A 16,960-nucleotide genomic window follows, 5' to 3' on the forward strand; every position below is an offset into this window, starting at 1 on the left:
TTTCAGATGAAAAGAGGCAACTAGACATATTAATTTCTGCTTGCTCTTTGCTGTCACCATTCTTGTTTCAATACGGCTTTTTACATGGAATACCTGGAGAAATGGACTTTGATTTATCTAGAAGAGAGAGACCGGGGAGGGGAGAAGCTGGTAACTTTCGGGCATTTAGCATTTATAAAGGGATAATTTAAAGAATTACAGAAACTACTACAGAAGACTAATGCTTCAGCTGATACTAATTTTCAAAGCTTAGGAGTGCCTGTAAATGACAGGTTTTATACATCTCTTATTTTAGATAGAAAAGTCTAAGCCTGGGAGGAAAGAAAGAAAGAGTGAAATAATAAATGAACCAAAAAATTAAAGCATGATTCAAAGTTCAGCGAAAACAAGAGAATGAATTCTTTAGACACCAGTGGTGCTTCATGAACATAAGCCATTCTGGCCAACAGTAAAAGCCAGCTATGCTACCAGAGCAGTGAATATTGCCAAAAGTGTATCTGTAGAGACAGATTCCCAGCCAGTGTGAAAATGTCCTTTTTCCCAACAAAGTTGTGACATTTTACCCCAGCTGCACATTTGCCTTACTGCATCAAAGATAATTCACAGATTATTGCAAATTATGAATGTACTGGAGCAATATAAGACCATAGGGAGCTGTAGGTGTTTTATTAGTCTAATAGTTAATCGGCACAGCCCATGATGGAAATTTAGGTATATAATGGCATCTCATATAGGCATTATTGTAAGATTAAAATACGCCTGCCCATGATTTATTGGTCCATCAGAACATGCTTCAGGTTCCTTCTGAAATCAGACCTGTCAATCTTCACAAAATACCTGAGCCATGTAGTAATAGATCTATAAATACCTAGCTATAATGCTTATCATTATAACATATCTGTCTACGTTTAAACAGTTTTGGATTTTAAAAAATCCTTAAAATGCAAGCTTTCCTGTACTAATATATACAGCTCTTGTGCTACAAGAGAACAAATTGTGACAGTCAGAGAATCTGTATCAGAAGTACAGCAAGCATCTCTTCATTGCACTTGGTATTGTGAAAAGTACGTAAATTTCTAACTGACCTGATGATGTCTAATTGTTCTCATGTGACACTGCTGTTTCCCATTCCTTTCTGCTTCTCAGCTTCATACTTCCCCTCATGAACCACAGGGGGCTTGCTGTCTCTCCATCTTTCCCTGCCTTCTCTCCTCAACAAAACTTTGGACCTACTGGCCAAATTTAAATACATCTGAAAGAGAGAGAAAAAAAAAAAAGGCTCAAAAGATGAGGTAGTTGCTGTTGGTCTAATGGCAGCTGGTGGCCGGGTAGCACAGAGTTTCAGAGTGGAGAGCGCAGGCGGAGTGCAGCCTTCACCCCTGCTGCAAGCCAGTAGCCAGCTGTCTGCTGGATGTGCGCATCCCGACTGGGCCATCAACAAGTGCAGGGCAGCAAAACAGACCCCATTTCTTGCCCCATGGAAATGTCATAGGAGACAGGGAAGGGATATGAGGCAGCTGGAAAAGGCTTTGAAGTTCTTTATTAGTAGAAAGTAAGGCTTTATTAGCCCTGCTACTTACAGAACCCCTTGTTTTGCTAATACGTGTTCTCCTGGGAATTTTCTTTTGAGTTGGTTAATCTCACTCTTGCTTTTTGTTTTCGTACAGTCCCCCAAATAGTTTTTGACCATCCTGTGCTAAGAATTGGTTGAGTTTCTTGGGTGCATGCCTTGATTTTAAATGTTAGCAGTCTGCATAGGTATAAAAAACCAAACATAAACCTCTACAGCTATTTCATGGAAAAGGGAAGACAAATTCAGAGAGATTTCACATCTAAGCTATATGTTTAATCTGTACTAGGACTGGCAATCAAAATCCAAACAAAACCCCAAACCTCACTTTCTTCCTGAGAAGAACTGGTAAAAATGAGTTGTTTGGGGTTTTTTTTAAGTGCGTATCCCAAATGTTTTCTTTTCAAATTACACTGGAAAAAAATGAGTCTTGAATTTTTGATGAGGTAGAATTTGTGAAAGACTGCATTATAAATTAATTTTGGAATATTTCAATCCTCTATGACACAATAAATATTGCATTTCAAGTGCAATTTATTTTACAATTTAATATGCATTTATTTGAATATTATTTCCTATTCGGTTATTTTCCATGGCATGAGAGCCATGTGTTACATTATTTTACACTATCATGACTGATGTGTCATAAAATAATGCAAAAGTAATGAAAGTTCCATACCGATGAGAAATAAAAAGAAATGAAAATAACACAATGAAATGAACTTTCAGCATGTTCCTGAAGAGGAGTTAAAAAAAACCAAAACATTTTCTATTTAATTTTTAAAATTTGAAGTCAATACAAATTTACAGATCCAGAGTTTTGCCAGAACAATTCCCTTTCCCTGGCAGAAAAGTGTTGCAACAGAGGCTTCCTGACTGGTTCTGCTGTTAAGCTCTCAAGGTGAATACAGCAACCTTACTCAGTTCCCTTTAATCAAAGGTCAGAAGGCACGGAGGCATACCAGTTCTAGTCAGGTTTGCACAGAAATAGGTGAATGTGATGAATTCGGTAAATTGAGGGATGGCCTCTGTTCTGTCTGCTAATGGATTGCATTCTCTTTACTTCCACTCTCATCTTTAGCAGAGGGAGAAAAAGCTCTTTCTGGTGTCTGACGCTTTTTCAGAAAACTTCTTGCAAAGAGATAGGTTTTTTTTAAATATAAGTACCCAGCTAGCAGTACAAAACCAATATAACATCTTCAGAGACAAACTTGGCAAGTGTAAATTGACGTGACTGCACCCGGCAAGCATGTGGTTATGTGTATTCTTAGATAATTTGCCCCATAGTCACTGGAAATATTAGTCAGTTGGATTATCTCATATGCTAAAGTTCATGTGACCACATAATAATCTCAGAGTACACTGGAACCGACGTGAGCTAAAACCATAGTTCTGAGTATCTCCAGTTTCTGGAAAGATTGGCTTGAGATCAGAGCTAGCTGTTTGGTAGGCAGTTCACTGCAGTCAACTGAGTAAAATATTAAATTCCATATAAAGCCTTTGTGTAGTTGCTGACACCACTCATCTATATGTAGCTACTTCTATGTCATTTCCACGGTGGGGTCATCTATTTATATCTCTTTGGACATGACTGGCATACTGGTTCACCAGGCTAACAAGACAGCAGCGTGGGACACACTGAGGGAGGTTACAGTAAATCAGTATCCAATTTTTAATGCTGTCTTTGAAAATTAACAATTAAAAAAAAGTAATCTGATCTAGAAGCCAAACACAAAACAGAGAGATCAATTAGAACAGGTGTTTTCCTGATTAACTTTCTGTGCAATACCACTGATTTCTAATGATATAGCATGGTCCGAAAGCAAGGACAGGGTGCAAAAGCAATGATGATGAAGTATTTGTTGAGTGTTGAATTTGGAAATTACCTGGCTTTCCCATTAGCTGGTTATCTGTTTTGGGGTCAGATTCTCAGCTGAAATAAGCCGATGTCACCCTTTTGAACAAAGGTACCCTGTCTGAACATGGGGCCGTGTGTGGTTAATGAGCAGCTGGAGTGGCAGAATTTCTGAATTTCTGCAATTATGGAAAATGTCTGCCTATTGGAAAGTAGGTGACTCAGCAGCACAGTGGTACTGACATGTCACAAAGAGAAAAAACATTCAAAGGGAAATGTTGAATGAAAGATCACTTATTTGCTAAAATTCTACTATTCAAATTCTTATTGATATTCTGCTAACCTCTAACCCCTGAAATAATTCTTTAGTGCAAGAACTGCGTGATGCAATTACATACAGATCGCTAGATTTGTTATAATTCCTTGACTTATAAATGTGAGAGGTATGAAAGTGGATAACTATCTGATTAGCTTGCACTCACAAAAGGCAGTATTAAGTTCCCATAATATCTTCCACTTAGTGCTGTTCCTTGAGTCATAGCCTAAGTTACTAATATGGTATTTTAAATCTTAAAAAGAAATGTGATGCTTTGTGCATTGCTGCATAAAGGAAGGATAGAACTGGAATGGGTGACCCAGAAGGTCCTTTCAGTCTTGAATTCCTGAAAAATGAAAAGTTGTCTCGAATGGAAAAGTAAAAGTATTTTTGCAAGGAAGGTATAGGAAAAATAGGACTTGAGGATTTTAAATCATCCTTTTCTGAATGAAAAGTGTAATGAATGCAACCCGCACCTGTAAAATCTGCATTTCTTCATAACTTTTTTTTGTGAAGAAGAAGTAGTCTTGAACCTTACACATGATAGCAACTTACTAGAAAGTTAACTATATTTAAAATCTGGAGTTAGACTACAAGTTAAGAAGTTCGAGGGAAAACTGGCTTGACCATCAGTCATAGAAGATGTGGGCCAAGTAAGAGGTGTTTTCACAATGAAATTCATCTTATTTTAAATAAAATCAAGGGTGGTCTTTCACTCTGCTTTCCCTTTGCACATTTGAAAAGTGCTGAAATAGTGGAAAAGGAAGGTTATAACACCTTCAGAAATAATTTAAAAGAGTAAGCCTAATAATTACAATGAAATGTTCCAGGGTGTTTTATTCAGTTAGCACAAAGGGTAATAAGAGCAGATGCTGTTCCAGTCCTTACAATTCTTTAGCTTATATTGACGTACAATGAAAAGAACAAAAGATAATTAATGGTCTACAAAGAGGACACTCTTAGTAGTAAGCTGATGTCTCAGCATCCATCTTCACACTGATCAATATTTGAATCTATAACTTTGCCAGTTGTTTTATGAGGTCTTTAACAAAAAGGACACAGAATTATCAAGATCATAAAAAAATGTATTTCGTTCTTTTGTGGCTATGGCCCCATTATTCTGCCTGGGATAGGACACTGTCATTCCTCTATGTTATAGCCCATTCGGAAGAGGATGGTATTTGTGTTATTTTTCAACTCGCAATCTGTGTAGTTTGTCTCAAGTGGAAGGGTCCTTCTCAAAGCCAGCTGGCCCATAAAACCAAAGTCTTCCTGCCCTCCTGGCTGGATGTGTGCTCCAGGCCTTCCCTGGGCACTTGCAGCCCGTAGAGTGTGGTGCCACGCAGAGCCGCCAGACCGCGACTAACCAACCAAGTACACACTCTGCCTGGGCCTGAGCTGGCAGGAATTTAACCAGCTCTAGCCTAAAGCAGCTTGGATGTGCTCAGGCACAGCAGTGATCTTGCTAATGAGCTCTGCCTCTCTCAGAGATGTCGTATAGAGCACAGTCCCTCCCAGCTGCAGCTACGCGGTTCAGGCACCAGCTTTGGCTGTAGGGGAAGTGGTATGTGATGGTTCACATCACACCACGTGGATACACTCACTGGTTCCTCTGCTGCAGCAGGCCATTGCAAGCACAAAACCTGGCAGGTACTTTGTAACTTTTAAACACCTGAAGCACGTGAATGGTTCTATAGGTAGAACACAAGCTTAGGCTAATTTTTTGATAGCTAAAGTTAGGTGGTATGAATCCCATGGCTGGCATAGCAGGATGTGGAGGGGAGAAAGCACTGAAAGCCTCAGGTGGAAAACTGGGAGAGGGATGGAAAGGTAGAGTTGCTAAGAAGGGATGGACTATAAATTTTGCACTGTGTGAAAGCAGTGCTGCCCCGAAGCTGACACATACTCAGGAGCGCAGATGGAGACCATGGGCTCTGTTTTGAGCTAGTGCTGCTCTGTGAGCGTGTTCAGCTTGTGAGCGTGTTCAGCTTGTCTTTCAGCTTCCCTTGACTTAATCAGATGATCAGCTCTCTGGAGCACAGGTTGGCCCTGGCTACTCTTTCCCAGAACCTGTCATGGTGAGATGCTGATCTCCTGTAGGGATGCAGGCCCTGCTGTAAGGTGGTTTATACTGTGTTTAGAAAGCCAGATGATCATCCATCACATTGAAAAAGACCATCCCCGTCCTTGAGCTGGCAATGCTAACTCTGAAAACCTGCACACCTGCCCTGCACTAAGATACATGACAGATTTTGGTCTGCAGTTTTGTGTGCCACGTGGTTGTTGCCAGCTAATAGCACCTGCATCCATATCTGATGGATTCTGGGCTCCAGATCCGACAGGTGTGAGATTACAAGGTGTAAGAAAACAATTTCAGATATTTTTAGAGGTTTTGAAAATGTGTGCCCTCCCCCATCTCCCATATTCAAGTCCACAGTGGTTGTACATGTTACAAAAAAGGCCCCTGTAGACTATGGGAGGTGTGCTGTTCTGTTGAATGTTGCGTGGAATGACTTAAGTGTAATGAATACAGATAAAATGTTTTCTTTCCTTTTTGAATTTAGAAAGTTAAGATGGCTTCTTCTGTTGTTCCCTGTAGCTGGGAAGAAAAGGGACCCCGTCTGGCTTCAGGAACTCTAAGGGCAATGTCCCTCTCCTGGCCCAGTACTGGTCAACGTGGTTTGGGTACCACACAGACCTTGGTGATGCGGGGAGGGAGAAAGGGTACGTCCTTGGTCTCAAGGAGTCCGGCCCCTGATTTGGGTGGAGTTGACTTCGCTTAGCAGGTGCATCAGAGAGAAAAGTCAGCGTTTATGTAGCGGTTCACTTAGAGCAGTTTCTGCAAACAAGGACTTTTCCAGTCCCCAGTAAAACCCTTTGTAACTGGGGAAAAGAAAGTGTTCTCATCTAAAGCCAAAGAAAAAGCTAGGAAAAATCTGAACTTTACATACCATTTAGCACAGGTATTGTTTTACAGTGTTAGATCATTGAAATCTGTATTAAGCGCTCTGCCTGTTCATATTATTACCGGAAACAAGTTGGCTTACTCCTAAGCACTAACGGCACATATATTGTGTATTTGCATGGGGTGTCAAATTATATCAGAGCAAAACTTTTCTTTCTGTACTGATTTGTTGCCTTTGAGTCAGAAATTTTATTTTCTTACGTATTTCTCCAGACTCAGTCTTTTCAGCAAAACGACCTATGTTAAGGTGCTGAATGATCTCTACTAGCACAATTTCGTACTCTCTCTATTTTTTATGCATGGCTATTGTCACAATTCACTAATATCACTAATAAGTAAAATACATAGATAGATAAATATCACTAACCACCTTTGGAAGAAGTGGGGATACAGTCTAAGTGTGGTGCAAGGCTCAGTAAGTCGATTAATGCTTAAGTGTGTGAGTTCCACCTAATGCAATGAAAGTGGAATTGGATTGCCCAGAAAACCCCGTAGAAATCTTTAGGTGGGAAGAGACAGGCAAGCTTCTGCAGAGAAGAATTGTTGGGTTCCTATGTAACTGCCTAGGAGGCTATGTCAGGAAACTGCCACATTCTGGTTAGTCTGAGGGAAGCTGGAGATGGAGTGAACCAGGTGATGGGTGCCCAGCCAGGGAAAATGGTACCATGGCTGTTTCTCTACCCCAGCCCAAAGAAATTCTGCTGCTCCTCAAGATTTCGCTGTATGTCACCACCACATCATACTGGTATTACCCTATGCTGTGCAGGTGCCTAAAGTCTCCAGGGAAGGTGGTTTTCTGCGTTCTGCTGTCTGACTGCAGCAAAGAGGTCTCTCACTAGAGCCAAAGCAGATCCCCATGCTTAAGACAGTTCAATTTACTTCTCAGTCTCTGTGCTTAAATAAACAATACAGAATATTAAATCAGCGTCAACTACAAAGGTATGGTCTTGTTAAGACCAGACCCTTGCCTCTTGCCACCTCTATCACCCTGAGCTTCAGCTCAACATACTACTTCCTCAAGTGTTCCATTGCCTCTCCTTGTAAGTACAAGGTACTTCTAAGTCTTTTGCTCTAGTAAATGCTGTGTTTCTCAGATACTTTGTACAAAGTGTATTAAGAAATCAATATACATAATAAAATAGAGCCTAAAAGGCCTCCAGACTGCCATCTAACACTGTGACACCTGAATTGCTTCAGTGCACATGAACGGCAGCATGCAGAAGGAAACTCATTTTAGGCAGAAAGGACAGAAGCTGCCACCTTTATTACTGGCCCCTCAGGAAAACCCTTTCATGTGTCTAAGAGCCAGGCCCCAGAATGCTTGAACGTAACTCTAAAGCTAACCCTTCAAGTTTTCCCACTGGTTTGATCTTGAGGGCAGTTAGTGCCTCAAGCAGGGCCAGCAGATTTCCCTCTTGACCATTGGGATTTTACCCCTCCATTGGCCAAGCAGAGATGGCCCAGGTAATGTGTAAATCAAATGTGGACAATCCTTAATAACATGTCAACATGTCAGAGCAAATTTGCTGATTTGATTCATTATTGCTTCATATTCACCTCTTCATAAGAGGAGGGGAGAAGAGATCCCAGAGTAAAGAAGACAGAAAAATTAATCTGCATGCATTTTGTTTTCTTTTCCAGATACCTCCATCATCTACCCTTCTTGATGTGAAACACAAATTTCACAAAGCATGTAAGTACTATGGCTAGCAGGCTGGAGGCATGGTTAGAGGCCTTCCAGCTTGGAGAAATTTTCAGATTTATTTTTCATGAAATCTCACATTAAAGCTGAGACTCGCTTGACAGCTTCAGTGCTAAATAAGAGCAGTGTTTGGACTAAGGTTCTACTGTAGCTATTGCAGATATGAGAGGCTGGAAGAAGAGTAATGCATAATTTATCACTGCCAGCCCATGAGGGGCAATACTTTTCTATCTTCTTTTTAACATTACACAGTGTCAGTTCAAGACACAACTGCATTTGCCCTCACAGTGTTATATTAGATAAGCTTCGATAACATTAGACTGCTTCAAGCTGGACATAAACAGACCATGTAGACCAAATAACTATTGTAGTGGGGAATTCAAGCGCAGAGTGATTAAATAACTTCTCTGAGATCGTGCAGGCAGTCTGACAGACTTCTCAACTGACTCAGCCATGTTCAGTTCCTTAATGGTCAGGGCAACCTCCCTTTCTTCTCATACTGCTTTTTTTTTGTTTTCTATATCCATGAGGAGGGGAGAAAATAGTGGGGGAGAGGCTAATTTTTGCACATACAGACTGCAGATATGGACCTGGTACATGAGAAGAGATGAGAGCAATCATACTCTGAAAACACTCTTTTCTTCCTGCCAGAGAACAGAGCAGTTTCGCTGGATGCTTCTTTTCTGCCTCCTCCTAACTACACACCTCCAGCCCTTACTAGAGGAAGGTGGTTTTAAAGGTGGAATAAAGAGAAATGAAAGTAGCCAAGCACCAAAGTTTGTTGGCATTTACCATTATCCACTGAATTGCTGGTCAGGATCTTGGGGAGTGGGCCCAAATGTACCTGAAACCTACAGGATATATATGTGTGTATAGTGTGCCTTGAGTTCGGAAATGATAAAATACTGCTGTATCTGTGTTTGTAGAGATCCTAACTGTGCCACCATTGCTCCTAGACTGAGAAATGTTTCTCTTACTCCTGCTTGTGAGAAGTAAAGTGCTACTTGTGATGAGAACTGGTAACCTTGAGTGTCACCCGCATTTGAGACATGCAGGTCTATTCAAGGCCTGGTAACTTGAACTGGACTTCTTAGAACTGCAAAGGTATTTAGTTGAGTAGAAAAAGATGCAAGAAGGATTGAGAGTTGGAAGTGAAAGCCAGAGAAACTCAAAATTTTTAATGAGGTATTTGATTCCAAAAGGCAGGATGGTTTACTGTTGGGGTAAGCACCTGAGATGATGGGCTTTCATTATTTTTATAAAAATAGCATATTCAACTAAAAGCTAGATGCCTTTTGCAAAAACAGCTTTAGTCAGACACTAATACTGAGTTCAAAGTAGGGTAGGTAGAAGAAATGTTATGTTTCTCCTCTGTCCTTAGAATTTCATAAAACACTAAAGCTGAAGGCTTCTGGGGTTGCACAAAGGTTCAGTTGATGAATCATAGAATCTTCATGGTTGGAAAGGACCTTTGAGATCATTGAGTCCAACCATACACACACACACAAAAAAACAACCAACAACCTACAATCTCTGCCCTTCAGAGCATGCCCTGAAGTGCCACATCTAGACATTTCCTAAATACCTCTAGGGATGGTGACTCAACCACCTCCCTGGGCAGGCTGTTCCAGTGCCTGACCACTCTGTCAGTAAAGTAATTCATCCTAATATCTAATGTAAACCTCCCCTGCTGCCACTTCAGACCATTTCCTCTGGTCCTGTCATTATTCACCTGGGAGAAGAGGCCAACACCCACCTCTCTCCAACCTCCTTTCAGGTAGTTGCAGAGGGCAATGAGGTTTCCCCCTAGCCTCCTCTTCTCCAAGCTAAACATGCCCAGCTCCCTCAGCCTCTGCTCATATGACCTGGTCTCCAGACCCCTCACCAGCCTGGTAGCTCTCCTCTGGACACACTCCAGCACTTCTATGTCCCTCTTGTACAGAGGGGCCCAGAACTGAACACAGTATTCGAGGTGAGGCCTCACCAGTGACAGGTTCAGGGGGACAATCACTGCCCTAGTCCTGCTGGCCACACTATTCCTGATACAAGCCAGAATGCTGTTGGCCTTCTTGGCCACTTGGGCACACTGCTGGCTCATGTTAAGCTGGCCGTCCACCAGCACCCCCAGGTCCTTTTCTTGACTGCTCCAAAACTACTTGTTTTCACTGCCTGTAAGGCCTTGTAAAATGCAGAATGGTAAAAGTTCAAAAACCCCACAGCTGAATATGAAAAGACGGAGTGCACAAGTTTTACTAATTCAATAAGAGTATGTCTTCCCATCAGTTCGTGAAAGGCAGTGCATTTCTGCCTACACTCTCTTAAATCAATTGAAACCAGATTTATATTGATGCAGCTTAAATCAGCTGAAGATCACTGGCACAGAGGTTTATGCCAATTTAAATGTAATGAAGTTTTTAATGGATTTGGGCTAAAATAGTAAAAGTCTGTGTATAAGCCATTTTAATGGCATCTGTTTTCATATTTAGAGGTACCCTACTCCTCAAATACTCCCAATGATGTAGGTGGAGATGAGTATAAAGGAAGACAGTAAGGAATACGACAAAGCATGGAAGGGCTGGCACATGCCTTCAATGCTTTTTCAGTTTATAATTTTTTAGTTCAGTTCCTACCATTACCAGGAGTACACTGTGTCAGTGTCCTGTCTCCTTTCTTCCCATTCCAGCTGATTGCTTTGATCTCTCTTTTCTAGTTCAGCCTGGATGTTGTCTCATGAGGTTCCCCGCTCCTCCTCCTTTCCCACTTGCAACGAACAAACCTTTCCTTTTTTCTCTTCGTATAGTTTGGAGGATGGCAGCTTATAGGCTACAGTTCTTTTAGGCAAGAGCTGAGAAGGGGCTGAGGCTGATCTGTGGATGCCTTTGGTTAGCGTGCTATTTTGTACTAGCTCATGCATTCATTTCTGTCTGTGTGCCAGACTCATGTGTTCCCCTATAATCTCTTGCTAAAACACACTCCTACGCACACCCCCTTACAGTCTCCCTGTCTTCATACGTTCTCCTTTGATCACCCATGCAATTAAGCTTTCTCCTCAGCTGGTATCTTGTCAGCCCTTCAGTGAGAGGAACCCCTGTGCAGCAATTTCACAAGCATCATCTCTGTCACTGATCAGTTTTCACTGCCTGATTCAAGACAGGAAGAAAAAGACTGAATTATAAATTGCAGCACAGGAGGCTGTTAATCATTAAAATTAGAGATGCAAGTGACACATAACATCTTACTGCTCAGTAGTTTCTAAGTCAGTCAAACATTAGTTTGTATGTGTCTTGATACAAAAGGCAGAATATGGACTTAGAAGTCCAGGAACAAATACTCCTCAGCTCTCACTTCAGCAAAACTGTCTCTTACTGAAACAAACGTGGCAAAGCCTAACCCTGTGCTTTCTGTGACAGAGTTGAGGGGGCCAATCCCGGTTTTATCACAGGAGATTCAGGAATATATGAGCTCTTAGTGGAGAATAACCAATTAAGGCAAACTGCCATTTCCGCCGGAATTCAAAGGCTTCTTCCAGACTGGAGGCCGCTGTTTTGTATCAGCCCCTGGTTGCTGTAGCCACTGCCCCTGGCAGGGACTGGCAGCACCAACCAGGGTCAGCACAGAACAGCAGTTTCCCTGTTGCAGCCTTCCAGCCGTCAGTTCTACAGGGGCTTTCTGTAACAGATGTTAGATCCAGGCTGTCACGCTTAATAGCAAATATCACACCTGCCCACCATGAATCTGTCTAATCCTTTTTAAACCTACTTACAGTTTTGACCTCAGCAAAATCCTCTGGGAAGGAGTTCCACAATATATGTGTGGTGAGGACAAAAATACATCTTCTATAGTGGCATTATACAAATGTCTACACTTCTACAGCTTGATGTTTTCTGCCTGAAATTGAGTGGCAGCTGAGTGCCTGGGTGTTACTGGCCATCACACTGTACTAAGTATAGTCAAAGAAGCCTCAATCAAATAGGTGGTGTGCACTAGGTGACTTTACTACTATTTTCCTTATTCCTTCGGCTAGGTGGCAGGGGTGAAACGAAGCCAAAAACTAAGTGTATAAGAAGGAAGCCTTTTGTCCCATTTTCTCAGTTGCTTATAATGAGTTAGGTGCCTGGCATTTTCTGTATCTATAAAGATTATGTTTTCAATGGTGAAAGAAATACCTTCTAGGCTAAACTTTGCGAGCTCTTGTCCTTGGCCATAACTCTTCACCTTTAATTTATTTTTATCTTTGCAAAACGTATTGGACTGGTGGGGGAGGAAATCTTACAGATAGAAAATGAAAAACTGTAATAATAATGCTAATTCAAGTATCACATAACTAAAATAAAATACCTCTAGGACAGGTAATATAGTGGAATCGGTGATCATTAAATATTTTCAAGGTTACTGCACAAAAGTTGCTGAAAAAGCTCTTGAAAGAAGAGGAAGAACAGAAAGGAGAGAGGGAACTAAGATCTCAGCAATACTGTAACAAACTCATGGATGCAACCTCCTGCAGAAGGAGGTAGCACAAGTAGAGCTACTCTTTGAAGTCAGAAGAGTGAGCCAGAAATTGCCCTCTAGGTAGAAGGAGCAGGCAGGGAAGGAAGGGCAGATGGGAGGAAGCCTGATGATGGGTGGAAGGAAAAAGGGAAGTTGAAGAGAGAACTGAAAACATCATGTGCAGAATATCCCAATCTGCAGTGGGGAATGAGGTGCTCAAGGAATAAGGAACATTACAAGCTGCCAGCTGTCCCAATAAAATATTAACTCCTAATTCTTCAGCTCCAAAATTGCAGCCCCCGCCCCCCCGCCATCTAAGCTAACGGAGCTAGGGTATTTAAAATAAGCAATGTTAATGAGAGTAAATCATTAAGAAAGAAATTGTCAGTAGATGGCACTCAAGAATAAATAGCATCATTTCTGGACACTATGAAACTTTAGAATTCTGCCACACAATCTTCCAGCTGCTTCTTGCAGGTATTTCTATAGTGATCCTAAGCTGTATGTTCCCTGGAAAACCACTAAAATAATTTCTGTTGCTTTCCTCTAGAGAGAGGACAAGGAGAAAGACAGTGCAACTCCTTCTTCATGGTGGGGACCAATCTCTCTTCTAGCCTTCTCCTACAGCCTCCTCCATAGGCTGCAGGGCAATGTGTTAGGATGCATTCATCTGCCAGGTTTTACCTACTGCTGTCGTCCTGCATGTTCCCCAGAAGCCACAGGAGAACAGGCGGCCCCATAGATGTCATCACCCTCCAGACCACCTGGTGAGAACATACCCCGTCTGACTCCCTGCACAAAAGCAAGATCAGAGGCTCCTGTGCAGGCCCTTCCAACACACCATTTCACTGAGTTGATCGGACATTCCCACTGACTTCCAAGTGCCTTGAATAAGATCTTTATTGCCTAATGCAAGGAGATACCTAACCATCTCAGAGGACAAACATAAGCAGAAGTACCATATCACACAATTCTTTTCCGTCTGCATGGGAGGCCTCTGCATATTCTCCCTCCTTTGCTTCTCAGAATTAGCTGTGACTGCCTCCGGTTCACTTCTCCCCCCAGTTGCCTGTCAGTAGTGCTCAGCTCAGCCAGTACTGAGCAGCTGGAAGGAGAGCAGCATTTTAAAACCAACAGGTTATTGTTCACCCAAAACCCTGAAGCAGATCTTCAAAACACAGAACAGTGGAAGCCAAGCTGGCCTGGTGAAGAGCAAGGAGGAGAATCTCTCATTGCTTAGAAATCACAAGGCAAGCCTTGTGAGAGGAGCTTAAGGCACATGAGGTACTAAAACCAATCCTTTAGCGGAGGAAGTGGGCTTCCTTTTCTCCTTTCCCAAAAGTTTGCTAAGGGTTTTCACACTCTGAATCTGCAGCATTCCTGTTTTTAATGACATCTGAGAGCTAGTACCATGATTCCAAGAGCAAGGGCAAGCTCTACATTTTGCCAGGCCTGTGCTAAAATGCAGGAGCTGGATGCAGAGCTGTTGCTAGAAAGGATGACTGTTCGTACTGCATCAGGTAATTCCATTCTAGAGGCTGGCTGCGACGTTAAACTGCAAGGCTCAGAGAGGTGAGAAAGGATGCTGTGGGGATTAGTCATTAAGAGCTGTACCAGGGAGAACGATGACTGCTAAGCCAGTGCCTTGCCTACCGGCTCTGTATAATCAGGACTGTCTGATAACACAGTCTTGCTGAGAACCTGTGGTTCCTCTGATTTCTCCACACTGTCTATTACAGCTGGATTCTCAGGTTGAAGAAAGTTAATGAAATCTGTCAATTTTGATGCCTGCGGAGGCTCATGTGCCCGATGAATACACCTGCTGGGGACTCAGAGAAGCTGAATTATGCTATTTATGGCTCTCCCAAGCTGACTTCATAGTCTTGGCCTGTCAATCAACCAGGAGCCCTTCATGTGTCTCACAAACTGAAGAGACCCAAATAAGTTATATCTAGGGCACAGAGCCTTCCAGAGGGATCTTTCTTCTGCCCTATAATAGGAGATCAGGCTTTGAAGAAGCCAAAATTTTGGAAAGAAGGCAACAATCTGATCCTCCCATGAGTTGTCTTGAGCTGGATGCACTTCCCAGGCAGAAAGGCATCTGTAAAGTCCGTGGCTTTTAACAAATCTCAAACTCCTTCCTCCCTGTTTTTATCCTAAGTAGTTCACGCTATCCCAGAGCCACAGCTCGAATCCATATATGAATGAGTTTTCAAAGGGACAGGCAATATCCTGCTATGCAAGCTATCTGACTGCAGAGCTAATAGGCCCAGCATTACGTCCCCAGCGCAGGTTTGCAGAGCACATTGGGCTGGCAGTTACATCCAACTATTGTTTTCAATAAATTTTCCCCTCTCTGCATTCATAACACTCAATTGGAAATTAACAATGAAGGCGAATCACTAGGGATGGGCAGTTATTGCAAATGGGCACTAAGAAGTACAGTGATTTCATCTGAGTAAATTGCTCATTCATCTGTGTGGACTTTGTAAATGAAAATGACTAGATTAGGAGGAAACATGATGATATTTATTTCATATTATATTTATAATTTATTTTTCTTTTGTCTTAGTCACACAGTAAATAGCAATACAAGTTTACGATGAATTTCAATATCCCTCAAATGACATAATCCTAGACTCTTTTTACTTCTCTATGCCTGTCAACACATCTCAGTTTACTAGAAACTCCTTGAAATTCTTTTTACTGCCACAGTGAGGTTTGTATATACTTAAACTCTGTACTTTTTGTTTTGCAAGGCTAAGCACAAAGTAAGCAACAGCTCCTGCCACAAAACTCAAACCAGTTGCTACCATCTTCCTCCCCATCTCCCAATCAAAGATCTAATCCCTGAGTAAATTGCTTCCTGCCTCTGCAGTGCGTGCATGTCAGAACAGAGACCTAAATTCTTGCCTTGGCGTGCTGCTTCAGCCACCAGCCCAGCCTGTGCAGTAGGCTTCATTTCTGATCTGTGCAGGAACAAGTATCAGGAGGACAGCCTCCTCTCAGCTTATTTGTGGCATATCTGTGCAAATCTCTCTATACAAAATACAAGCGTCTGTCTGATCGTACAGATTTGCGTAGCTTGAATTTATGCCTTAGCTGTCAAAATAATTGAAGCACACCTGTGAAAGCTGGAAATACTTTTACTTCTTTTGTTAATAACCAGTCAGGAAATGAGAATGGCATCATTGACCTAACACAGTTAGAAGAAAGAAGGCAGCAAACTGAATTGGCCTCATGATTTTCATCTTCAAAATGACTAAAAATTTACATTATACTTAGATGCCAAAGTCTCTCTTTTTTCTTCCTCCCACATTCTATGTTGGAATTACAGAAATCCAATTCTGGCCTATTTTCAAGAGACAGCCAATGCATGGAGTGCTCCAGCTGCAATCACAGTGGTGTAGCCATCGGGTAGCTCTCCAGAAGGTGCCATGCACTTCACAGACACCATTTTGCATCCTGAGCTGTGGTCACAACTCTCCCATTCGACCCCTGACTCATGTGCCTCTTGCTGACACTGCTAAAGCCCAGAAGCTGCATTTGGACATTTCTAGTTGGGATGCTGACTTCTGACTTCTTGCTCCTAAATGTCAGACTTAATAATGAGAGCAAGCAGCAGACTATGCACCTGCAGTTCACATTTGATGAGCATTTGAGTCTCATTATAAGCTGTGGAGGAAGAACTATGAAATCTGAAAAGCATCTGATTAGATATCCCTGGAGTTTTGCTTTGCTTTCTGAAATGTACATGTGGTTACAACGAATATTTTCATTATGTACTGAATTAGGAAACTATGGTTGAGGTTTGGCTCACCCAGCTGGTTTAGAAGCAGTGCACTTAGTAACATAGGACCTTAAGCAAGACTTTTAGGGTCAGATTTTCAAAGCATTTTGGTCTTCTACAGATAACAATAAAAGCCAGAGGGCCAACTGGGATTTTTGAAGTCTCATGATTCACACTGAAATTAACGTGATGTTTAAAACTTAGGTCTTTAAGACTTGATTCAAAACCAGTGGCAGTCATGCTATTGACTGGGGTGAGTTGTGTGCTAGACACT

The 16,960-nt window shown here is 41.9% G+C and overlaps 1 protein-coding gene across 2 annotated transcripts in view; it reads left to right on the forward strand.

Moving 5' to 3' along the window:
- Positions 1–16,960, forward strand: part of TECRL (trans-2,3-enoyl-CoA reductase like) — a 72,223-nt gene that overhangs the window by 6,310 nt on the left and 48,953 nt on the right. For both annotated transcript variants that reach the window (XM_054204106.1, XM_054204107.1), the window contains exon 2: positions 8,348–8,399. In XM_054204106.1, the coding sequence (XP_054060081.1) occupies positions 8,348–8,399 (52 nt within the window). The remainder of the gene's footprint in view (positions 1–8,347; positions 8,400–16,960) is intronic.

Source organism: Rissa tridactyla, chromosome 5 (assembly GCF_028500815.1).
Source record: "Rissa tridactyla isolate bRisTri1 chromosome 5, bRisTri1.patW.cur.20221130, whole genome shotgun sequence".
NCBI classification, from domain to species: Eukaryota; Metazoa; Chordata; class Aves; order Charadriiformes; family Laridae; genus Rissa; species Rissa tridactyla.